The following is a 26,299-nucleotide window of genomic DNA, read 5'->3' as shown; positions in this document are numbered from 1 at the left end:
CCACTGCCTTCTAGAAAGATCTTAACTGGCTCCAGGTGCCTTGATTAACCTGGAGCAACTGCCATTTGGTTACCAGGGTACTAGGGATTTGTTTACCCTGGGGCTAACCTACCTGTTTCTCAGTACTTTACTGTAGCCATCTGGCCTTGCCCCATCACAAAACATAGTGTTTTAATATAAGGTGTAATTTATATCTCTGCATGGAAGCTTAAATCATTTTGATCAAAATATCAATATGTCAATTTTCTTTATTTGTTTTCACTGAATGCAGCACAAAAAGATAACTGGGTGCTGAAAATGCTGCAACTAGACAACAGAAGAAAAGCGAGGTGATCTGCAATTGCCAAAGAACAAAAATAAAAACAAAAGACATATCAGAACATCAATTCCAGTGTACATATTATATGTGATTTACCTGGTCAAGCCAGAGATGAAGCCTGTTATAATTTTACACTTTAGGGAACAAATAGTCCTTCCACTGCAGATCTTTCAAAGGATGAAACCATTTTCATGTCATGTTGCAGTGTTTGGTACAGTATATAATTTATCAATATGTAGGATTGAAAAGATGGGAGGGAGGCACAAGGTTCCATCCCATTCTCTCCCCTGACCTCAACAAACATGAGAACTGTTGGATAGTCATGTGTAGGAAAGGGATAATGTCATGGCTTTTTCTTATATTTATTTTTGTTCATTGGTGGCCAGCGTTGGGACATGTTTTTCACCCCCCTTTCATTGCTGAGCTGACGTATTAGATCATCTCAATATTAAGAAGGAGAATCTTCAAAGAGTTCCATGCAGAAGTTATTCTATTTACTCATCTACTTGTATTGCCATCATCATTGTAGTATCTGAGCACCTAAATTGAATACAGACAGGTCTTAGATAATTAAGGATATCTTTTGGGTAATGTAGTAAAATATGGACATTATGTTTTGAATACCCTCCAATGGTAGCTCTAATTATAACATTTCTTCATACAGGAAATTAGTATCCAGAATTCTTAATAGGAAGTTGAATATGTCTGTTTGGAGAACAGTAAAATAAAGCACAATGGATTCTTAAATAGAATATCTCACAGTCTGTTTTTTTTTAGCTTAAATGAAAGATGGAGAAACAATTTTATCTCAGTTTCAAAATATACGGGACTTTATCCATTAGCGATCTAAAAAAAAATCACTCACTGGGAGCCCAACCCTACATTTTTGTTCCTGCAATTCTCCCACTGAAGTAATATATTTAAACAAATTATATGGAAATTATAAATATGCCAGGAAGCCACCAATTATTGCTAACACATCCCAACTCTTGCTTCACTTTGAATCTTTTTATTTTTCTACATATGTGTTCCCTCCATGTTGATGGCTTGCCATTTTTTTCAATGGTTGGTTTTCCTTATGAAAAAGTATTTGCTACATCTGTCTCATTTCCCTTATCCTTTACTTTTCTTCTGCACCCAAAATTAGTGAAATTCCACCAAACTGTTTCAATTGTAAATTATCCTCTTTGCCCTTCACAAACACAATCACTAGAATACATGCAGTTCGTACCAAATGTAATATAAATTTCCAGAAAAGAAAAGTTAAGGCATAAACCAGGGGAAATCAGAGCAAGATAGACAGAAACCAGAACGTACTAAGAAATTTCTAGAGGCAGGAAATCCAACTTCAAGGAGCCTTCAGATAATTTCAGTTTATAAAAATCAGTTTTTCAAGTAGATGCATATATCAAAGTATAAATACCATGGAACATGCCTGTACTGAGCACAGTTGTAGTGAAACTCTATTTATACTCTGGGTGAAAACAAACAAAAAAGGGATGCAATGTCATGGTAGGGGCCTACAGTAGCTCACTAAATCAGGAGGAAAAGGTGAATTAGGCATTTCTAGCACAAATAATAGAAATATCCAACACATAAATCCTGGCAGTAATGAAGGACTTTAATTACCCAGATATCTGTTGGAAAAATAGTACAGCAAAACACAAAATCTCCCATAAGTTATTAGAATGTGTTGGGGATAACTTCTTGTTTCAGCTGGTGGAGGCAATAACCAGGAGGAGCCATTTTAGACTTGATTCTGACTAACAGGGAGGAATTAGTTCTAAATCTGAAAGTTGAAGGCAAGTTGGGTGAAAGCATTAATAAAATAATAAGCTCTGTGGTTCTAAGGAAAGGAAAGAGTAAGAGCAGCAGAATAAGGATAATGGACTTTAAAAAAGCCAACTTTACCAGATTCAGACAACTAATAGATAAGGTCCCATGGGAGGAAAATCAAACAGGAAAAGGAGTTCAGGGGACCCAGCAATATTTCAGACAGATATTAAAGGCATAACAGCAAATTATCCTGATTAGAGGAAAGAAAGGAAGATTAATAAGAAGCCAATATGGCTCCTTCAGGACGTGACTTGAAAATCAAAAAGAAATCCTAAAAAAGTGGAAACATGGATCAATTGTTAAGGATGAATACAAAAGAATAGGACAAACTTGTAGGGACAAAATCAGAAAGGCTAAGGCATGAAATGAATTACATTTAGCAAGGGACATAAAAGACAATGAGAGGTTGTATAAATTACTTTATGACCAAAAGAAAGGAGAGCATAGGTCCACTATTTAGAAGGGAAGGATGACATCAAAAAGCCTGTGGTGTTTAATGCCTATTTTCCTTCAGTCTCCTTTGAAAGAATTAATTATGACTTGATGCTTAGCACAGTTAATATTAACAATAAGGGGGAAGAAACATAAGCCAGAACAGGGGAAGAATAGACTAAAGAATATTTAGATAAGTTAGATAAATTCAAGTTAGCAGGGCCTGGTGATCACCCTAGGGTTCTTAAGAAGCTATGTGAAATAATCTCTGAACTATTAACGATTATGTTTGAGAACTCATGGAGTAAGACTGAGGTCCCAGAGGATTGGAGAAGGGCAAACGTAGTTCATATCTTTAAAATGGGGAACAAAGAGGACCGAGGGAATTAGAGACCAGTCAACCTAATTTCAAGGCCTGGCAAGATACTGGAACAAATTATTAAACAATCAGTTTGTAATCACCTTTAGGTTAGTGGGGTTATAAGGAATAGCCAGCAGGTATTTGTCAAGAACAAATAATGCCAAACCAATTTAATTTCACTCTTTGACAGAGTTATTGGTCTAATGGATAAGGGGAAGCAAATAAATATGATTTATCTTGATTTTAGTAAAACTTTTGACACTGTCTCACATGAATTCTCGTAAACAATCTATGGAAATATGGTCTATATGAAATTATTATAAGGTGGTAATAACTGTTTGAAAGACTGTACTCAAAGCATAGTTATCAATGATTCACTGTATCTAGTGGGATTCTTCAGGGGGTCTTTCCTGGGTCTGATACTATTTAATATTTTCATTAATAACTCAGATAATGGAGTGGAGAGTATGCTTATAATATTTGTGGATGACATCAAACTGGGAAGGATTGCAAGCACTTTGGAGGAAGGATTAGAATTCAAAATGACCATGATAAATTGGAGAATTGGTCTGAAATCAACAAGCTGAAATTCAATAACAGCAATTGCAAAATCCTACAATTAGGAAGGAAAAATCTAAAGCACAACAACTACAAAATGGGGAATAATGGCTAGGTGTTTGTACTGCTGAAAACGATCTGGGAGTTCTAGTGGATCACAAATTGAATATATGAGTCAATGTGATGCAGTTGAGAAAAAGGCAGATTAGGGTATATTAACAAGACAGCCCTTTGTAAAATAAAAGGGGTAATTGTCTCACTCTATTCAGCACTGGTGAGGCCTGAGCAGAAATACTGTATTCAGTTTTGGGCACCACACTTTAGGAAAGCTGTGGACAAACTGGAGAGTCAGAAGAGAGCAGCAAAAATGACAAAAGGTTTAGAAAACTTGATAAAAGAAAAGGTTAAAAAAACTGAGTAAATTTAGTTCTGAGAAAAGAAAACTGAGGGGAGACCTGATTAAAGTCTTCAAATATGTTAAGGGCTGTTATAAAGAGGAGTGTGATCAATTGTTCTCCCTTCTACTGGAGGTAGGACAAGAAGTAATAAGCTTAAATCTGCAGCAGGGAAGATTTAAGTTAGATACTAGGAAAAAATCTATAACTATAAGAATATTTAGTATTGGACCAGGTTACCAAGGAAGGTTGTGGAATCCTCGTCATTGGAGGCTTTTAAGAATAGGCTAGACAAACACGTGTCAGGGATGGTCTTGGTATACTTGGTCCTGTCTTATTAAAGGGGGTTGGATTAGATAACCTCTTGAAGTCTCTGTCAGCCCTACACTTCTTTTGATTTTGTAGTAAAGTGGAATGAAAGTCCCAAATTGTTTGTATGGATTGCATTGTACAAATTGCACTTCAGGTTAATGGGAAATTGTGTATACAGTAAAGAAAACTGCTTCACTATAAGAGGTACCCACTCTATAGGATATTCAGCAAGTATTTTAGAAGTAAGGAAGAGTTTTGCTATCTGAGGCCTGGTCTACACTACGCGTTTAAACCGATTTTAGCAGCTTTAAACCGATTTAATGCTGTACCCGTCCACACAACGAGGCCCTTTATATCGATATAAAGGGCTCTTTTAATCGAGTTCTTTATTCCTTCCCACAAAGGAGTAGCGCTAAAATCGGTATTACCATATCGGATTAGGGTTAGTGTGGCCGCAAACGACGGTTTGCCTCTGGGCGGTATCCCCAGTGCTCCATGGACAGCAATCAGAACTCGGATGCAGTGCCAGGTAGACAGGAAAGCCCCGCAAACTTTAGATTTCATTTCCTGTTTGCCAGCGTGGAGCTCTGATCAGCACGGTGCGATGCAGTCCCAATCCAAAAGAGCTCCAGCATGAAACCATACGGGAGATACTGGATCTGATCGCTGTATGGGGGACAAATCTGTCTCTATCAGACCTCCGTTACAGAGCGAAATTGCCAAAGATTTGAAATATCTCAGGCTAATGACTACAGAGATCCACCCAGCCACCCAGTGCCTGGCCCCATTCATTAGCATAGCAATACTGCCGCAAGTACGTAAGTCGCAGGTATATACTGTAATAATATAATATCTACTCGTAACAATAGTCGCGGTGAGGAGGGGTTATGAGAGAGTGCCAGCTATACGTACCCAGGGGCTCTAGCCGGTACAAAAGGCATTTCTTGCCTTTCTTGGCGGCAGCGAAGCAGCATGTCTGCGGGAGCATCACCAGTCCCAGGCATGCCACCAGTCGTATGCGTCCACAATTTGTCTGGGGTGGGCTCGGTGCAATTCCAATACGGTGGTCTATGTATACCAGCCAGATTACCTGCAGTGAAACACCGCCCCACTCATCCCAGTGAAAGGGAAACCAGCGAGGAGACAATAACAAAAAAGCGTCTCGGCGTTTCCTGTGACTGTCTTGCTTGGTCATTGTACCCGGTCAGCTCATAAAAACAGAGCTCTAAAACTGACTGCTGGCTGGCTATCATGCTTTCAAACTATACGAGTCCAGTCTGCCCAGAAAGTGGCAAGTAAAAGAGCCAGTAGTCCACCAAACTGCTCCCTGTGCCCGTGTGCCGAGAGGCAACCAAGATAATATCATTGGACGTTGTGAAACCAGTAATGTGTGCGTGGGAACTTAAAATGTTGTTCAGAGTCAATAGACCAAAGACACCATTCGGTGGTGCTCATGTACGAGTCCTTCCAGGTTGGGAGGAGCCAGAAGCCAGGGTTACCTCTTGGTACTATGGGAATGGAGTTACTGCATTTGCGATGTGCCAGTACGATAGGTACCCTTAGGACACACGTGTGAATCGAAAGACAGTATGAGGTCCTCTCCGTGACTCCTGATGCTTCCCAAATGGATAAGGCCAGCCTCGTTCGCAGCTCAAGGCGGGATAGGAAGCGGATACCATCCATAAGCGTCAACTCTTGTTCATTGGTGAGTGGAGTCGAAGGAAGGAAGAGACTATTCAGCTGCCATGCTGTTAGTGGTAAGACTCAGCGCGCAAACCCTTAGTGATGTTTTAAGACGCGTGTCGCCATAATGTCAGTCGATGGCACGCAAGATTTAGTTGCGCTGCCACTTATGACATTCAATATTGTCTCAATAGGGCACATCTAGTTGTCAATGGTGCGTGATCTCTAGGATCACATCCTTAGAGTTCCAGAAAATAAGATCGTGATATTAAATCATAATCGATGATTCCCAATGTACAATCCTACATTCCCGGTGATTGATAGATAACTTCTCTGAGAATCAATATTTTATGCAAATGTATCATTCTTGGGGCAGGTGGGATTTGTGTTGAGCTTCTTGTGCCTGCTAACCAGCGTAGAAGACAGTGACACTAGTCCTCGCGTAACTGATATGTACTTAGAGCTCTAAGTCTGCGTCGTTACTTGCATAGAACCCTCTGGGTCCCCCTTGGACCACAGATCAGATGCCTGGTCTAATAATCACCCGGAGTGATTGCAACCTATACTGCTTTGCGGTGCTTTTGAGTTGTCGAGTCTTTCACCTCCTGCCTATTGTATTTTGGTCCAGCGGCGTCCCGGTGTGACATAGAAATTAGTGGTCATGATACCTTTTCAGGACACCATTAACGTGAAGTGTGATATTTCCTGTTCCAATACGCATCCTTGCGCACCTAAGGACCCTTACCTACAATGTCCCAAAGTTGTCACCTGAATAACGTTAGGAGGAGTGTGAAGACGCTCAAAAGTTATAATTTCTTCTGATGCGCTTCTATGTCCATCGGACTATGACCCATTAGACCATTGAGACATAGAGTGTGAACAAAAAAACAAGTTTAAAATACGTAGTTTATAATATATGAGATGGAGAACAATGAAAACTTAAAAATAAGGGATAGTTTCCCCTAGTATGCATGATTAAGGTTCAAAGAACTTTTCCAGCAGAATCCACAAATATCAGGCCCTATACAGGGTCGTAGCTTAAAGACACAACACTTTTTTGCAAAGACTAGTACAGAGTAATGCTTGGTATTCCCTCCATTGTCTTTGGAAAAGCCTATGTGACCAAATTTCCACAAGACTTACCTCTTCCCATGCTCTCTTCATCGCTATCGAAATACAAACATATAAAAAATGAGTTTACGTCTCTTGATACCGTTTGAACTTGCGTGGGGAAGTAAGAAAGAGATGGTAGAAGCATAGGAAGGTAAGAGAGATCTTAAGGTAGCCGAGAATTGGGGCTCTGTTGGAGAAGAGCAAGACACCCCCAACGACATGCCTAAGAGGTTATTCTCTGAGCTGTACCTTTTGAATCTCTGCCATTCCACGATATCACAGAGTCCTCGTTGTCCATATCAAGTGATTGTGAGTAGGCCTTTGAATCCCTCCAGCCTGTCACACACGAGATGTATAGTAACCACCACAGCTCATATCGCTTCTCTATAATTTACAGTGTCTATGTGCGACGGCTATATGGCTCTCACTAACAATAGTGGTAGAGGAAATGCCGAGCACTGAGTAACTTGCTTCCGGGATCTGGCGTTTTTGCTCGACAGTGTCTACGCGAGCCACATGAAGCTCCACAGGCATGGGTGTTGTCCTCTTCCCGATTACTTTCCTATCATGTCCAATGTGGTCCTGTGACATTGAGGAGTGGGCCGTTGTGTGTTTACTTTTATAGATTAGATCTGCTCTTTCGCTTTTCTCTACATCCTCTCATTGCCTTATTAACCTCATCCACAAAGGAGGGCGCGAACACCTGCAACAGTCACGGCGTATGGCAATGGAGGATGTTGCGAGTCGAAGAGAAGGAAGTAGTCAAGCTGGGATTTGGTCCAAATGGCCATTATCTAGGCTGCTTGGGCACGTTCCGGTCCAAATGTCGTTTGCGTTTATTTGTGGTTTGTGGAGGAATTGAACCAGGATGCCAGTCCCAAGTAGAAGTGCATTGTCGGCTGTTATTTAAAATCTGTCGTAGCACGAGGCATCTTACTAAGGTGAATTGATAGAGTCGTCGTCATAAAGTTTAATGCCAGTGGTAGAAGGAGGTCGTCGGAATCTTAGAGCTTCCCCTTGTGCGTGATAATGCTTTAGTATTTACCAATGTTCTTTGTGTACATTGAGCTGCCATGCTCTGAGTCCATATGTAGGCCGGACGGCAAAGGGAGTCTTCGCCGGGAGCTCTCCGTTATCTGTCAGGCATCTGGGATGAGTGAGAGTACGAGTAGATCGAGGAATAGGTTCTTATAGTGGTCTTCAGTTGAGGACTCAGCTCCAGATGTTTAGCACCAAATGGCCAAGAACGTCACTTACAGATAACCAATATCTCGTATTAAAAACAATTAGTGTGACTCTCAAATTAGACCGTTGACCCGGCGATGTATGTGAGGTGTCCTGAGGCTTTACCTAGGTATGCCGACGTCAGCCTTTTCTGCGCAAGATACGAAGTAAGGAAAGTTGTCTGGTCCAGTTTGTTTGCGTTACCCCCTTGCAAGATGCTAAGGAATTGACTTTTCTCCTTTTCCCTACGTCGTCTGCTTTGCCTTCTGGACATCAATATATGGCCTAAAGGAGCACTGCGCTCGCGTGGTGGTATGTGTGACGAAGGCTTACAAATGAAGTCTGCCGCGGGCCCATCCAGGTGAAATAAGGGCAGTAGTGGCCCGAATATAGCGCAGTAAGCTAAGGAGGCCCTGGTTGCCACTCCCGGAGACAGAGATTGGCATTCGTTCCACAGTGTCAGAGCTTGCCTAGATAGCATATTAGTCGCACGCTACCACTACGAACCGACTACACGCATGTTTTGCTCTCAGATCCAAGAAGTGGCTAAGAGTCATACATTACTCGCAGTAGAACCTAATTCTCACAGGACGGGGCAGCATGTGAAAGCGGGTAGGTGTGAGAAACTGGACTTATCTTAGATGGGGAGCCAGACAGGTAGGAAGCTGCTGAAGGGCTGGACTCAGGGCGGGATAACTACGGAACAGCTACTCACAGTGCAACGCTCCAGAAATCGACGCTAGCCTTGGACCATGGATGCACACCGTCGAATTAATGTGCTTAGTGTGGCCGCGTGCACTCGACTTTATATAATCTGTTTTACAAAACCGGTTTATGTAAAATCGGAATAATCCCGTAGTGTACACGTAACAGACTTTTTAAATTTACATGCAGAAGAGGATTAGATACATTTCTATGCCAGTAGATGGCGCTTTTGCCTTCCTTAAACTGTCTAAACTAGCATAAATCATCTTTACCTCTCTTGTGACCATTTCTCCTCAGGTTGTTGCTTTTTAATGTGCTTTTTCCCTTCTGAGAGGGAAAGTTTTCAAATTGATTGTGCAACAGCTCCTTCCTTTAGGTTTCTGTTTGTTTGTTAATTTTGCCTGAAGGTTTAATTTAAAAGATCTAAGCATCATATCTGCAGTAAACTAATTTCCTTGGAAGCATAGGTTCAAATCCAGCCAGTTGCTTTGCTTACAGTTAAAATATACCGGGCCCATTCTTCAGAAGTGCTGACCACTCCTGTTAAAGTCAATGAGAATGAAGGCAGCACCAGGCCTATATGCCTATGTTTCTGTGAAAAGGTGTTCGGGTGGCTGAGCTAAGAGATCAGGAATCCTATCAGGTTTGTGCTTATTGCACATAGTGTATATTTAGGTGTTACATAGATAAAAAGATGGGTCCAGATACACAGGCCCACGAGGTGAGGCCTCGCTGGTGAGCGTGGCCTCCAGGATCTTGTAAATGGATTGTTATCCCTGTTTGACTGATGGGGAAACTGAGACACAAACTTGAACAGCCACTTAAGGTGACACAGTCTTCCCAAACCTGGGACTAGGGTCTGTGAAGAACATCTGCTCAGCAAGGGCAAGCGCCGCTCCTGCCTGCCCCATGACATGCCCTGGAAACGGAGTGTGGGGGGCCCAGCCCCCAGTACGGTGACCAGATGTTCCTATTTTAAAGTGACAGTCCCGATATTTGGAGCTTTGTCTTATGCCGGTGCCAATTCCCCCCACTCCTCCCGATTTTTCACACTCGCTGTTTGGTCAACCGAGCCCCCTCTCTCCACGCAAGTGTGGGAACCCCCCTCCCTTCGCCGCTTGACAGCTCCCCCCGCCCTGTACAAGTCGCAGGCTCCACCCCCGGCAGCTGCCCTCGCCTCACGCACTCCAGGGGGCGATGACGCGACTGGGAGCGGGGGCGTCTCGCCATTGGCTGCGCTCTGGGAGACGACGACGCGCTGACGTATGCGCGGCCGTGGTGCTGCTGACGCCGGGATGGTGGCGAGTTGTTGTCCCTGCAGCACCGGGGCCGGGCCGAAGAGGAGGAGCTGGAGCCCCTGCTCCTGCAGCCGGCACCGCCGCCCCTAGGGCCCGCTCCCCCTCCGGATACCTCGTGGCCCCGCCCAGCTCCTCCTCCCCCCGTGCGGCTCGCAGGTGAGCGGGGCCCGGATCCCCTCCCCCCGTGCGGCTCGCAGGTGAGCGGGGCCCGGATCCCCTCCTCTCCTCCCCCCGTGCGGCTCGCAGGTGAGCGGCACCGGGGTCCCGGACCGGCCTGGGCTCAGCTGCAGCGGGGGCAGGCGGGGTGACTCCTCCTCAGCCGGGTCCTGTCCTGGCCTGCGGGGAGGGGCGGAGATCAGGCGCACATTGTCTGCAGCCAGGCCCCGTCCGCCCGGGCAGCTTGCCCGCCCCCAAGGACATAGTGGTTGGGCCGGCGGCAGCACTCAGCGGTGCCCTCCAGTCTCGTGGATCCTGATAATAACTCGGGACGCTCTTGTTGCGTTGCTCCGTGACGCCCTGGCAGGGCAGGGACTGGCCAGTCCTGGAACAAGCTACGTCGGTATGCCCTGGGTTCGCACAGCCACTGGGGAATACCCCTTCTTCTCCCAAACATGGCATTTGGCCTGGGTTATGGGCTCAGGCTAGAGCTGCAGTGGGCTCCCAGGACCGTGGTGTAGTTATGATTGAACAGGCAATGGATTACACATCTCCTGAATATTTCATCTGAATTCCTGGGGCATCTCACAAAGAAGGGCATGCCCAGTGTAGCATGGGGAAAGGAAGCATTGGGGATATTGAGGGAAGAGAGACAGCAAGTCGAATTTCTCTTAGATTAGAACGTAAGTAAATCATAAAGCTGCATATATTGCCCTGGTAGAGAAGCGTCTCAGAGCCTGGTCTGTACCAAATGGCTTTAGACAGTGTAGAAGTTGGACTAAATTCAAGTCTTTGCAAGTGTGATTTGTTAGTGATGCAAAAAGAAATCGGAGAAAGCCAAAAAAAACACCAAAACCCATGTTCTTTCCAGTGGAAGCTGATGGATCTGAAGAAGGATTTATAGATGGGGTGGAGATAGTTGGCTCACAGATTATAGAGTTCAAAGTAGAGTGTGTCCGTTTGAGGATTTTGTTACCATACACACTTTCCAGAATTATAATTAAGGCTACGTCTTTGTCATGGAAAACTTAAGGGGAAGCCATGGTGAAAATGGGAGAAGTTAGAAAAATGTATTTCTATTCACATGCTCTGGTGTCCACTCAGTATGTGTCTATTTTTAATTAAAGGGACACTTCAACATGGAACTTTGCCAAGGGTTTAAAAAAGAAAGAATTCCAGGCACTACACACCCACCTGAATTCCACTGTAGCTTTACAATTATATTTTCTTATTTTTTGAAAAAGGTCTTTCTTCCCTGCTGCTTTGTTAAAATCCTGTATGGACGATGAAAGTGGAGTTACTGTAGAGGAGAAATAATTAAACTAACTACTAAGTGCTATAAACTTCATACTGTGAACAAAGTGTTTTCTAATTTTTCAGATGTGTTAATTTAAGCGCTACTTGCAGCTTGTAGTAGGCTTGAATTCCGATGAACATATGTAGGTTAAAAGGACCCCTTATCTCCCCTACTTACAAATAGTAAGCCTACCACACCTAGCTTATAACCCTTCTTTCAGAACAGTAAAAGTTATGCAAAACAATCAAAAATAACTTTAGATTAAAACATCACTGTTTCTCTTCATAAGCCTGTGTTCTGGGTATAAAAATGTGTTAACCTAAAGGATATTTTACTTTTGTTCTTAGCCTTAGGTTGAACTGTTCAGTCTGAAATCCTATTTAGGTATTAGTTTTAATAAATTAAAGACAATTTTGTAGTGTTTTTAATATAGTGTGCAGAAATTCTCGAGCTTCGGATTTTCCATGACCATTCTCAGTGAGGACAAAAGTCATTTGGCATTTGTGGAGAAATCTTGACTTGCAAATAACATTTGTTTGTCAACATACATACAGCACAGCTTTCCATTAACTGAGCATATTTAAGGATGGAGCTTCAGATGTATGAAAAAGTCCTGTGTTTCTGGTGCCCTACACACTCAAATACATGTGATTAATTACTCCATGTATGTTAATGTAAGAAATATAAGAAGGTATTCAGAAATGTGGAATGCACCTTACACACAAATATCTGAGTTACCTTTTGCTGTGGGTTTCATAACCTTGAGTTTGCTGACTTCATTTATATTCTCAATCACAATGTTGTCTTTTAACATAGGTTTTTTGGCATCAGGCACAAAGTGGAGAAATGACTGCAAAAGCAGGCAGCATCAGATTTAGGATTCACTGAATGTGGAGAGGATAGAAGCAAGATAATGCTATGGCAATGATCAAATAAACTATTAAAAATGTACATTTCCCCTTAAATTTACACATATCAAGTACAAAATAAAGGATTTTTTTACATTAAAAACACTTAGTAGAGTCCTACTTACAAATTGCACCATTGTACATCGTGTGCTTCTTTGCTCTCACTGGAGAAGGGGGAAAGCTACCATTCACATTTATGGTTGGGATAGAAAGGGCCACCTTTATGGCATTTTTCTTTACCATCTCTGTACTTATGGAACAGGGTCAGAGAGAAGCACTCAATTCCCTGACAGCCCCTTGAGGCCAATTTAATGACTACTCATGCATATACAACTCTATCTGTAAGTGATATTTACAAACACGTGAGTGACACTATACACATGCATTCAGCACCTGTGAGTGTTTGTAGGCGTGGGACCCTGCTTAGCAATCATGTCTTTCTGCTCCTCCCTCTCACGGTGTGGTATAGTAACCACTCAGAGCCATACCGCTTCCATGGCTCAGTGGAGACCAACATGATGTCCCAGCACCTGTATGGAGGCACAGGGCCTCTGTAGTTTCTCCCAAGATCTGTTAAGGTTTTGTGGGCTGTTTTCCTGTCATAGTGGAAAGTGGTGCATAGTGCAGTTAAATCAATGTTGTCAAAGCAGAGTGCATGAGGTGAGGCAATAAGGACTGAGATGGATGCTGTACTGGGGCTGTGCGGAGATTTGAAAATGAGCGTGAGGAGTTTGGAATTGATATGGAAAGACAGAGAAAATGAGAACTTTTATAACTTCAGGAATGGTCACTCAGAACATTGGGGCCTATGGATAATTAATATCCTGCATCGCAAGAAGCGTTAGCTAGTTAAGGTCATATCTGAAAAATGCACACATGGTAAACTAAGTGGAGCTCCATTTAACTACTTTGGAAGGAAAAAGAATTGAATTGTGTGTGCCAGGATTTGATTCCAAAGGGTTCAGTTCTTATAAACTTGATGCTTATGCTCCTAAAAAACATTTCTTCTGGCTGATTTAAGAAAAACAACCCCAATCAGTATCTCCAAGTTGGACTGGATAGGTAAAGAGAGTCCAATGCAGCTGTGCTGCTCAACTTGTTTTGGTACACTTGTCCTTCCTGAAGGACCCTTAATTAACATCCATAGTGTAAATAACATGTCAAAACTATTGGTCAGGGTATCCAAGGGGATGTTGTATATAGTGAACTAAACTTGTTGCATCAGCTATTGCTTGTTGGGTTCTAAAGCATTTACAAGTAAAAAAAAATTTACACACAGCCCTAAGCTACACTGAGCCAAATTCTGTTCTCATTCTACCCTTTCATGTTACTGGGAATGCATAGGTGCTACTGAGGGCAAAATTGGGTCTTGTAACTTAAGTGGGATGCAGGGAGGAGAGTTTAAAAAAAAAAGGTGATGATATCCACATCCCCGTCCCTCTGTGATTCATAGGTTTTTAAAGCCAGAAGAGACTGTTATGATTCCTGCGTAACACTCTATGATTCCTGCTTCTAGCTCTTCAGTGGTAAATGCTCAGCTTTAATAACAATCTGTGCTCTCATTCTTCATTTCCTTTCAGATAAAGTGTGTGCCAGCATTTTTAATAAATTGATCAGCTGAATTCAGAGGCGCAGCTGCTCTGCTGTGATTTTATTGAAACCTGTGCATGCAGATTTGAAAAGGCAAAATACATTCCATTGAAAAGTGTTGCTTGTGGGGACTGGTGACTGAACAGATACAGTTTGGCTTCTCATTTGTTGTTGCAGCTTGAAGACTGGCCAAAGTCAGAAGTACAGCAAGATGTGTGGTAGTATTCTTAATGCAAGCCATCAAACCAAATATAAATTATAGAACAGGCCTCTCTTGAAAAGTTAACTAAATTCTGTCAGACGCATCAGACGTTCTTAGTGCTGCAGTACATATAAGTTTACATTTGAGCTGCCTGTACTGTGGGATTAGCTTTCATGTACATGCTGTCAAAATGGATCTAATAGGAAACTTGCTTTAGAAGGATGTGATTAAATTCAGGAAGGCCTGTTCTTAAAGTATGTGGCAGAGCCATTAGTATGAGTAATCCTTGTATCAAGGGGAAAAACACTTCAAGGGCCTTGAAATGTTTGAAATAGAGGAGCCCCAAAGCTGCGTGGTATCAAGTTGGCTACTAAATTTAAAAATTACTTATAATTTAGTTGTCAGGCTCTTTGAAAGCTTGTGTTTGGGTCTGAACCAGAGAGGTGCTGAGCACCTGCAATTCCTAGTTAGTGCCCTTGTCAAGATTTAGGCCCTTATGCATATGACTGGGAGATGCTCAGTTGTTGTACGATGTGATATGCCATAGTTAAGGCTACGATTTAGTCATGGATATTTTTAGTAAAAGTCATGGACAGGTCACAGGCTGTGAACATGACCTATGACCTGTCCATGACTTATACTAAAAATACCTGCGATTCAATCTTGGGAAGAGGTATCATGGGGTGGGGGTGAGGAGGGCAGTGTCACCAGCTGCTGGGAGCTGCGGACAGTGGCTGCGCTGGCTGGCCAGCCATGGACCACAGCTGTTCCGGCTGGCCAGGGACTACTGCCTGGGGCCGTGGCTGTTCCGGCTGGTTGGGGACCGGGGCTGCAGCTGTTCCTGGGGTCCATCTGAGCAACTGATCCTGGAGCCAGCTGTGTGGCCCCTGCAGAAGTCATGGAGGTCGCAGAAAGTCACAGAATCTGTGATTTCTATGACCTTCATGACAGACATGGAGCTTTAGTCACAGTTTCTTTATTTTTTGTGCACAGCAGTCAGTTCATTCTGTAGAAATATGAATTAGAATAATATTTATCATACTGCAGAGGGAGATACAGAGCGAGTCTAAGGTCAGGGTATATGTTAGCAAACTGAGGCCAGGTCTACACTGCGACTTTAAATCGGTTTAATGGCCGATATACCGATTTAATGCTGTATCCGTTCACACGACGTCGTCATTAATATCGAGTTAAACGGCTCCTTAAATCGATTTCGGAACTCCTCCCAAACGAGAGGAATAGTAGCGCTAAATTCGATAGTGATAACTCGGATTAGGTTCGTCTGTGGTGGAAATCGACGTTATTGGCCTCCGGGCGGCATCCAGAGTGCAGCACTGACCGCTCTGGACAGCAATCTGAATCGGATGCAGCGGGCAGGTAAACAGGAAAAGCCCCGCGAACTTTTGAATTACATTTCCTGCTTGCCCAGCGTGGAGCTCTGATCAGCACGGCTGGCGATGCAGTCTGAAATCGAAAAAGAGCTCCGCATAGACCGTACGGAGATACTAGGTCTGATCGCTGTTTGGGGAGACAAATCTGTTTATCCAGCTCCGTTACAGAACACGAAATGCCAAAGCGTTGAATAAAAACTCCAGGATACACAGGCTGCGTGACAGCGTAACGGGAAGCCAGAGACTCAAATGGACGCTCATGAAGGGAGGGAGGGGGTACTGAGGACTCCAGCTATCCACAGTCCACAGCAGTCTCTGAAATTATTTGCATTCTTGGCTGAGCTCCCAATGTCTGTAGGTTCAAACACGTGTCTGGCGTGGTTCAGGAACAGCTCCTCAGTTTATTTCCCGCCCCACCGCGTGAAAAAAAAAGGGAAAGATTGCTGTGCTATGGCGTTTGCTCAATGCACTCCGCGAAAAAGGCGCCAAAGGGTGTCTGCTGCCTCACAAAGGAGGGGTGAGGCTGTACCCAGCACCACCCGGGGCAATGTTTTCTGTTCCCATCAGGCACTGTGCTCTCAACACGGAAGTGGGAACTATGGGATAGCTGAGGAACAGCTACCCACGGTGCACTGCTCCTGAAATCGATGGTAGCTTTGGACCATGGACGCAAACAAATCATTTCGGGATCCCACTGTGGACGCGCTAAACCGATTTTATTAGATCTGTTTTGTAATATCGGTTTAAGCTAATTCGAAATAATCGTGCAGTGTAGACGTACCCTGAGTACAGTCTGTACCTTTTATATGTAGGTGGAAGTAGCACGAGTGCCAAAAAGCACTTTAAGGCACTTGCATTTTTAAGATTGCCTTTTTCAATTTAATTTCTGAAAATATTTGGAACAATAATGTTGGTACTTTACGGCTTCCCTGTCTGCAGAAGTAACATAATGTAGAAAAGAATTAAACAGCACTTTCTTAATAATCAGTAGCAACTCATGATGTGACACTCGGGTTTCAAAGTTCTATCAGGTTTCAGCAAATGCAATGAGATCCTGTTTTTTGTTGTTTTTTAAAAACAATGTTAAATTAGCTTGAATTATCTTGAACTGAAAGGCCTGGAGAAAAAAATAGCAGAAAACAAGCCTGTTATGTATTTAGTTTTCTAAGTGGTACTAATATTCATAGCAATATAATGATATTTCCTTATTCCTTTTCACAGCCATCTTGAAACTATGTGGAAATGGGGCACTGGAGATGATTCATCCCCTAAAGCAGCAGTAAGTATTTTAAAAAAAACAACAACAAACAGCCCCCCCCAACCTTGTAAGTGTTGACTTTTTAAAAAACTTGTAAATTTTCAAAATTCGCATTCAAGATGCGGTAATAAGTATCTGCTTTTTTGCAGGGGCGGTGGTTTAACCTGCTTAACCTGTTCTTCTAAGATAGTCACTAAAGGTCATGGTGGCTTCATGCTCCCAGTCTGATTAACTTCAGTCCTCAGAGTCTAGCCATAACTACACTGCTCACCTTCAGCGTGTTTATCTTGACTTAAGAAAAGATCAGCAGAAGCCATGTAAACATTAAATCAATCCCTTTTTGCAGGCTAGCACTTGGCTGTACAGATCATTAGTTGCGGTCACACTAGCAGAGAACCTCAAGAGTTAAAATCATACTGACTGTTTAAACATCAGTATTAGCTTTAAAATGCAAACTCTTGCAGCGTTTTGCCATTTTCAAGATTATTATATTTAATGGTATGAATCTTATAGGTAGTAATGGGAAGAGTTATTCTCTCTTCTGCTGAAAGTACTGCCAGGTATCTAAAATTAGGCAGCATTCAGTGAAACTGTTAATCTCTTCTAGTAATGGGTAAAAATCTCTGTGTATCGCTTCTTATCTCTCTATAAAAGAAAAGTTCCTAAAATCAACACAGATGGATTTGTAAAGTAACTAGTGCTGTAATTTTGTTCCAACTCTTTTTTTGAAAACAATTTTTTGTGGTGAGAGGGAGGAGAAATGCCTCTTCTCCGCTTAGTTTTTAAGCTGGCTTTGTTGTTTTAAAATGGTAGGGTGACGTGGATTCCTTGGATATTTTCAAGAACTCTCCTTGAGACTTGTCCTGACAGGTGCATGTGTTCCACCCACAGCCAGATTTCTGCTGTCATGCCTTCTTTTGGCAAGTAATCACACTTAAGTTGAGAAGTTGAGGCTTCTAATTTTGCAGTGTAATTGACTGGAAATCAGAGTTTTTTAATTGTTTATGGTAGCACCTACAATGTGCTAGCTGCTTTCCAGGCAGACAAAAAGGGACAGTCTCTGCTCCAAGGAGTTCAGAATGTAAAGACAGCCACTCATACAGAGGGTAATGGAAGGGGGAAAACAAATAGGTTTCTTTATCATGTCAGGTTATAACAGCATAGTGTCTCCACCGTATTGTAGTACAGTTTCGTTTGCAATTAAGGGAACAATCTGTTACAGAGATTTCAATTACCAGGGTTTTATTTCAGTGCTGCTTCTGTGGCTCATATTTGACAAATTATCCTGAAGCTGTCTAGACAATATGTTTACGTTTTAAAAATACTACCCTCTGCCTAAATTTGATTGGGTTGGCTGAAAAGCTGATTGTGATTTGTACACAGCAGCATTTTCTGCACCATTTTGTCTGTTCAAAAATATGCTTAATGTCTATAGGCTTATGACTCGCAAGATGCAGCAAACATGTCGGTGGCTGATTTGACTGAACAACTGACACATACTGAACAGCTGGTAACGCAGCTCAAAGAACTTATCAGAGAGAAGGATAATGAACTTCGGAATAGAGATAATCGGTTAAAGGTACTGTGTGTACACATCAATGTGACTGTCCAACTACAGAAGAAAATGAACTGCAGTCATGTTTTCTTGGGTGAATAAGCTGTTTTCCTAAAAACAGGCTTAGGAGTTAGTTATATTAATATTAGGGACTAAGGAAGTAGTGATCACAGTTTGCAGGTACATGGGGATACATTACAGCTTCCTACCAATTTACCTCCTGTTTCCAGAATTGTAACCAGCTTTGAGTATTACATAGGCAACAAATGGTCCCCAAGAAAGAACAGATACTCTTGATAAATGTGGGGGACTATTATCAGTTACAAATTTAAGGTTGTACAAAGCTGGACAGGGACTTTTTCCTCCTTTTAGACTAATATTGTTTGGCATTTAATTAGGATGCAGACTTATCCCAGACTAAGCTGCTTTCGATACAAAAAGTTTTCCTCCAAATTTCCTTCAGTCATAATTTCTGTATTCCTTATGGTACTGCATGTCACCCATGATTTTTGGCCATAGTAAATGGAAGGAATTTATAGACTGTTGAGGGGTTTTCACCATTGACTTCTTCGATTAGAGTTTATATTTGTAGTGAGTTTTTGAAAGGTATGTTTTCACCCTTCTGTTTTAATGGGACATTTTCATATTAATCTAAAAATAAGTTTCAAAATATGGCCTTTTACAATACCTAATATTGAACAAAGATTTTTTTGTTAAAACAAATCAAACCAAACTATTTTAAATTAAACATTCCACTGCAGTGTTGTGAATCTAAATGTAGCTGACCAGAGGCACAAATGATCAAGTGACCAGCATTCATAATATCAGTGTAATATTTAGTTTGTCATCAAGGAAGTGGAGCACCTCATCCCAGTTACATTGTCCGACATGAGAAAAAAGCTGAGATAGTGTAAGCTGAGTCACCTGTCTTACAAAAACAGGGGTCTTTAGGTGTCTGTAGTGGGGCATCTGAAAATTAAGGCACTCCAAATCACTATTTACTTTTGACGGGTTAGGACTTTAAGTAGTATTACTAACAAAGGAAAGGAATATTTCTGTAATATGTAATTTTTAATGTGACACTACCCCTTAAGTTACAATACCTGTGAGTATCATAGTAGTCTAGTGCAGATACTTTGCAGTAATGAAAGGAATATTATCAGGCTGCCTTATATTTGCTCTCTTCTGGACATGAAGTTAAAATGTCCTTGTGGAGGTAAGAGTTCTTGGTAACTGTTTTAGATTTATGGTTTTATATATATACTCTGATGTTGGTAGGAAGAAAAAGAAGCTTCTGAAGCCAAGCTTTCAAAAATAAAGCTGCAGAACAAAGCTAAGGTAACATCACTAACCTCACAACTGGAAGAACTTAAGAAGCAGTTATCAGGATCAGAAGGACAAGAGAAAAAAGCAGAGGAAAAAAAGAGAGTGAGTTTGTCCTTCCATTTTTAAAGTTAGACTTCAGTTTGCCATGATCCTGAAATCAGATCTGCATGGATGAACTCTTTGGGTCAAATTAAGGCTTTGTTTGTGTTTTCTATCCATCTTGTATATTCATCCACTTTTTTATAGCTTTTTACAAAAGTTAAGAAGTGTTTCCATGGACATTCCATTCAAAATATGGAGGAACTGGAGGAACTCCCTGTCAGAGAGCAGCGGGTTGAGTGGGGCCGGCAGCCAGGACCCCAGACCTGCAGTGGGCTGAACAGCTCAGCCTGCTGCTGCTCTGGGGTCCTGACTGCTGGCCCCACTCAGCCAACTGCCGGCCTGGGGTCCCGGCCACTGGCTCCCCTCAGCCTGCTGCCGGCCTGAGGTTTCTTTCACCCAGGCCGGCAGCGGGCTGAGCAGGGCCGGCGGCCGGGACCTCGGCTGGCAGCAGCGTGCCATTAAAAATCGGTTCGCGTGCCACCTTTGGCACGTGTGCTGTAGGTTGCCGACTCCTGGTTTAGCATATCTGGCACTTAAAATACGTTACAACGCTGGCTACAAAAGTGCCATGTGAATGCCTGTTCTCACTTTCAGGTAACATTGTAAATAAGAAGCAGGCAGCAGTATCGCCTATAAGTGTAAACTAACTTGTTTGTCTTAGCAATTGGCTGAACAAGAAGTAGGAGGGAGTGGATTTTAATTGGGTTGCCAGGGCTGGCATTAGACTTGCTGGGGTCTGGAGCTTCGGCTTTGGGCCCCCCAGCCTGGAGCTTTGGCTTTGGCCTTCCCACCCCAGGTGGCAGGGCTCAGGCAGGCTCAGGCTTTGGTCTTTGTCCTCCTGGGGTCATGTAGTAATTTTTGTTGTCAGAAGGGGGTCGTGGTGCAATGAAGTTTGAGAGCTGCTGCTGTAAAGTTTTACATTGTTTTGTTTTTGAGTGCAGTTACATAACAAAAAAAAAATCTACCATTGTAAGTTACATTTTCACAATAAAGAGATTGCACTACAGTACTTATATGAGGTGAATTGAAAAATACTATTTCTTTTATCATTTTTACAGTGCAAATATTTGTCATACAAAATAATAATATAAAGTGAGCACTGTCTACTCTGTATTGTATGTTGTAATAGAAACCAATATATTTGAAAATGCAGAAAAACTACCAAAATATTTAATAAATTGTAATTGATATTTTATTGTTTAACGGTGCAATTAATTGTGATTAATTTTTTGAGTTAATCGTGAGTTAACTGTAACTAATTGACAGCCCTAAAAATAACTACTCGCAAAAGTGAAGGGTTCTAGTCAGTTTTTATTATCCAAGGCTAAATGTGAAAAATATACAAATGGCAAATTAAATTAGATAAGAATCTTTCATTTCAGTAATTGAAGTTTTATCATAAATGGGTTTAAAAGTGTTCTAAAAAAAATCACTTTCTTTAAAACAGCATGATGTTTGGCACATTAGCACAGTTGTTGTACATGCAGTTTGTAAAACAATTGTATTTAAGACTTAAAAGGTTTATTTTGTTTTAGAGAAATTGGACATAACTTTAAAGGGCTAATAGATTTTATGCATGTCTTCCAAAGCATATGTAACTTAACAGTTAACCTACTAATACAGTTGTGATCTGTGATAAAGATCACTGGTTCTTGCTTGGAAAGCATATAATTAGGTTGTCAGATTTGTAGATGCATGGTTTGTGATTGTAAATTGTAAATAATTTCTACAAATTAGTTACCTAGTATATTTTTTTAAAGAGAATTCCATGTAGTAATGTTTCTCTTCAGGATAGTTTGATATAGACTTAATAACCCTTTTCTCCTTCTCTCTACAGCCCTTTCTTTTCTATTCTTTTGTTGCTGTGTGGGTTGTGCTTGCCAAGAGAAATGTGGGGACTTTTTTAAAAAGGCTAATGCATGTCCATCCAGCATATATACTTAAACTTTGGAGCTTTAGCACAGACTTGACATAAATACTGTGGTTTCTTTGTTTAGTATCTTGTTGGGACATTTAAAATACTGGGGTCCTGAGAGGAACTCTGAATATGCAGTAGTATTTCATAAGTAGGACGACAATTTGCCTTCCAGTATTGTCCGAATTAGTGGAGTTATGGGAATCTTTTATTTTGCCTTTTAAGGCTAAAATCTCCCTATTTACATATAGGTATCTAGAGATGGTGACCAGGAAAATGCAGCAGCCAACCGTGGAAAATTATTAGTACTTAGAAGGAGGGTTGAAGAACTAGAATTCCAGAACACACACAAAAATGAAGAACTACAAAAAAAGGTAAGATTTTATTTGATGTTAACAAGGGTTTTTCATCTACTCAGTGTAGAATTACTTTTAAAGACTAAACAGCTGTATTGTGAAAATAGTCTGTAGAGATATCAGTAGAGGCTAAATGCCAGATCCTGCCCCACTGAAGGAAATGGATGTTTTGCCATTCATTTTATTGGTGAGGAGTAAGGCCTTAAATTTGTTTTAGCTGTGATTTACAAATAGTTGAAATTGGGAACACTGTGAATAGGGAATGGTAGCTTGCCAACTCTCTGATTTTGGCTGAAAATGCTGCCTGACTTACGTTTTCTTTGTGGCCTATTATTTTTTTGGCAACAACAGGAGTAAATGTAAACAAGTGATGGCATTCCTCAGGCTGTAGCTGTGCTGTGCTGTATAGAGGCCTCATCTGTGAACATTTCTGTTGGCGATGGAAAACTGCAGGAATGCTGATTGTGCAGAAATTGTCTGGATTATAGGGCCAGTACCAGGCTCAATATTTATACCAGTGCAGTCAAAATTTGATCATGTCAGAAACTTGACTTTCCTGGTCTCAGTAACCTGGAAGAGGGTGGGTGATAAAAACGTAAGTTACAAGTATAAGCATCTTTTCATTCCCAGATTGCTGAATTGGAGGCCCAGCATCAACGAGGGGCCGAAATGGATGCCATGCTTGCAGAGAAGGAAAAGAAACTAGCTGAAAAAGAAGCCTACATCATTGATTTGCAGCTAGCCTGTGACTCAAGCAACGTTGCCAAAGGAACACTTGCCCTTAGTGAAGAATTAAAGGTATACCATTAGTATATGTTTATGTTAATGGCAGCTCAAGTGGCAAATCTGCACAGACATATGAGTTCCCCATGGTGCCGCCCCCCGTGATGTGAGAATCAAAGGATCCAGCTCCAGTGTGCTAAGGAGCATACCCCTGTGTCTTGCACCATTGCTTATATGAAGAAAAGTCCTATACTGATGAGTTCAATTTTAAGCTGATGAATTTTTATTTGTGCCTAACTTTTTTCCAGTCCAACTTGCAAAAATATCTTGAAATAATTCTTAGTAATATTCTGTAATGAGCTGGCAAATTTTACTGACAACTTAAAACAAAAGTTGAAAACTAACTCTAAGCTAGCTTTAGCTGTGTAGAGCCTAATGAATTCACGATGCTGTCATTTTTTTTTAGCCCAGGTTATATTTCTCTAATTGTCTTATATCTTGCACTCCAAAGAATCAGCTGTCCGTGAAAGAGTCTTCACTGCAGAGCATGCAGATTCTAGTTCAAAACCTTACCAAGAAGGTTGGAGATAGTGAAGAAAGATGTAGCCTGCTCCAGGAACAGATTGAGAGTCTTAAAAACCTTCAGAGCAAAGAGAGAGATCACTTCCAGGAAAGAGAAGCCATGTATATAGAAAATGTAGGTGAACAAGTGGTAAATTCTTTGGTGTCCAGAGTTGATACAGTGGATGTACCAGTTATCACTATATCTCAACAATTCATTTACATCTGCAGTTCTTGATTTTTTTTGAAGATTCCTTCAACAGTGATCTAGATGGTAATTAGAGCTTATGTAATAGTGAATTAGGAAACAGTTTTTAGTGTACTGTGGGTGTCTTATGTCATTGAAATGAATGGGTATTTAAACATGGTGGGAAGAGGAAATCTAATGGGTAACTGGGTGATATGAGTTGAATTGAGCTAAAATAGAAAAGCTACTTATCCCTCTTTGCCCACCCTTCCTCCCAAAATTCACCACCAAAATAAGTACATACCATGCCTAATAGTGTCGTCCTCTTACAGTAACCCTTGTCCTCTGTCATCCCTTCTCCTAGTTGTTTAGACCCTAGCCTAACAGCATGTCTAAAATTAGCTATTCAGGGCAAGGACTCCCCTTTTGTTGTTCTGTGAAGTACTTTGGCACACTTCTGAGCACAATTAAATAAAACTAGTGCTGTTTTTTCCTGCTTCATTTGATCAAAGCAGCTTTCTTGTTCAGCTGCTAAAGGAGCTGTATAGAGTTATAAAAGAACTTGGAACTGATTAACCAAGAGGAGAATAAGGCACTTCAAGATTCTCGTGCCCAAAGATGTGGACGTGAAAGAGCAAATCAGTTTACTAGTAGTAGTAACAGTTGTGTCCATTCCTGTATGATGCTGAATACCTTCAACTCCCACTGAGATCAGCTCGTTGATTTCAGTGGGAGATGCGTTTGCTGAGCACCTCCAAGATTAAGCCCTTATATTGATGAAGTACTTTCTATCCCAGTACTCCCAAAGTGCTTTACAGACTATATTTAGATATTACTTTACCCACATCAGAAATGCTGATTTTCATCACAGAGGTCACTGCAGCTGTTTAGTGGCCTGCAGTACTGCTAATAATTTTGGGACAGGAAATAAAGAATAATATATCCAGGTGAAATTACAGAGGCTATTTTGAAGATGCAGAATATAATCATTCAAATAAAAATCTAGCTGAAACACTGGAGGTAACATGACTGTTCATCTTAAAAAAGAAAATGTTTTTTTTAATATTCATTAATGGTCAGGCCGCTGTGGTTTTATATCTGGTCGTGACAAAACTTGTGAGGTGACCAGGAAAGACAAACTTGGAAATGTAAAACAAGTAGCTAAGGGGGAGGTAGCTGTCCTATATGGCTTCAATTTTGGGAAGAGTTGGGAGAGCCAGGATAGAAGTGGCTAGAGGTCAGGCATGTGCATATAGAGATGAAAGGTTAAAGAATCATTAGGGAAACAACCAAGGCAGGAGGGTCGAGGTGTGCGAGGCCAATCAGAAGTAGATACTTACAAATATAATGAAATGGTCATTCACTACACTATGATATTCCTTAGGGGCAAAATTCTACCCTTACTAAAGTTGTACTTACTCAAACTCCATTGCCTTCATTGGCATTACTTTAGATTTACACTGGCGTAACTGAGAATGGAATCTGGTTCTTGGAATGGTCAATACTAGTACATTTAATTGGTTGCATTTTTTTAAATGATGCTGTCATGCATGTATGTGTGCTTTAGAGGTTGTTTCAAACTTAGTTTTTATAATTTGTTTCAGATACGCATGTTTCAGAATATTATCCAGGAAAAGGAAACGGAACTGATTGGACAAGCCCAAAAACATGAGCAAGAGCTTTTTAAATTAATTGCTAAATCTGATGCCAGTGCTGATCTAGAACAGGTATGTTGGCAATGGGAACTCACTGACTTGCTTTGATTTGGACAGCTCTGCAGGAAGATAGGCAAGGAAAGTAATGCACTTCTGTGAGGTACAGCTCAGGTGATATTTTTGGAAGATGGAAGAAATGCCTCTTTTTATTTTTATTTTTTTCTGTAAAATGTAATTCCTTTATTTCCTTGGCTAGTTACTAAAGGCGTTGAAACAGAAGTTACATGAAAAGGAGGAAGTCATGCTGGGTAGGACACAGGTCATAGTCATGCTGCAGAAAGAACTGGATGGCAAGGACCAGCTGCTGAAGGTAAGAAACTGTACATGGAATGTTCATAGTCTGGTCAATTAATAAGTTAAAAAACATCTTCTTTGATTTTATTTATTCCCATTTATACATACAGCACTGGGTAGATACACTTTATGTAGGTGCCATTTGTTAAAAACACAGTAATCATTGTACTAACAAATATAAATGCAAACCAAAAAATAACAAGTTGAAAATAAAATAAAAGATCAGCCCTTCCTTCACTCTCCCGCCCCCAAATACTCCATCCCACTCATAAACACCAGCCCTTAGCTTGGCCCTATCCCCTCAGAAGCCTGGAATAAGAGGAGCATTTTACAGTATGCCCTTAAAGTCAACAGATTGGGGTTATTTCAGGTCAAAGAAGGAGGAGTTAATTACAAAACTGAGGGTCTCTCCATCAGAAAGCCCAGTTGGCAGCCCTCTTTTAAATGGAAAGGATTCCAGCTTGAGTGTTTCTCTTGTTTGCCCGAGCGCCGCAAGTCCCGCGGCCCCCCGCTCCCCTGGCCCGAGC

General features: G+C 41.5%; 1 protein-coding gene across 3 annotated transcripts in view; it reads left to right on the top strand.

The window, feature by feature from the left end:
• The first annotated feature begins 10,214 nt into the window (after nucleotides 1-10,214).
• The window catches only part of LOC116825211 (uncharacterized), a 64,969-nt gene continuing 48,884 nt past the window's right edge, over nucleotides 10,215-26,299 (top strand). For all 3 annotated transcript variants that reach the window (XM_075065256.1, XM_075065255.1, XM_075065254.1), the window contains exons 1-9: nucleotides 10,215-10,392; nucleotides 17,002-17,059; nucleotides 18,474-18,617; nucleotides 19,872-20,021; nucleotides 22,188-22,310; nucleotides 22,923-23,090; nucleotides 23,527-23,712; nucleotides 25,368-25,490; nucleotides 25,675-25,788. In XM_075065256.1, coding sequence (XP_074921357.1) covers nucleotides 17,015-17,059; nucleotides 18,474-18,617; nucleotides 19,872-20,021; nucleotides 22,188-22,310; nucleotides 22,923-23,090; nucleotides 23,527-23,712; nucleotides 25,368-25,490; nucleotides 25,675-25,788 — 1,053 coding nt within the window. In that variant the 5' untranslated portion in view covers nucleotides 10,215-10,392; nucleotides 17,002-17,014. The remainder of the gene's footprint in view (nucleotides 10,393-17,001; nucleotides 17,060-18,473; nucleotides 18,618-19,871; nucleotides 20,022-22,187; nucleotides 22,311-22,922; nucleotides 23,091-23,526; nucleotides 23,713-25,367; nucleotides 25,491-25,674; nucleotides 25,789-26,299) is intronic.

Source organism: Chelonoidis abingdonii, chromosome 4, assembly GCF_003597395.2.
Source record: "Chelonoidis abingdonii isolate Lonesome George chromosome 4, CheloAbing_2.0, whole genome shotgun sequence".
Classification (NCBI taxonomy): domain Eukaryota; kingdom Metazoa; phylum Chordata; order Testudines; family Testudinidae; genus Chelonoidis; species Chelonoidis abingdonii.
Note: the sequence above shows the minus strand (reverse complement) of the source record. Positions and strands in the feature narration are given on the sequence as shown.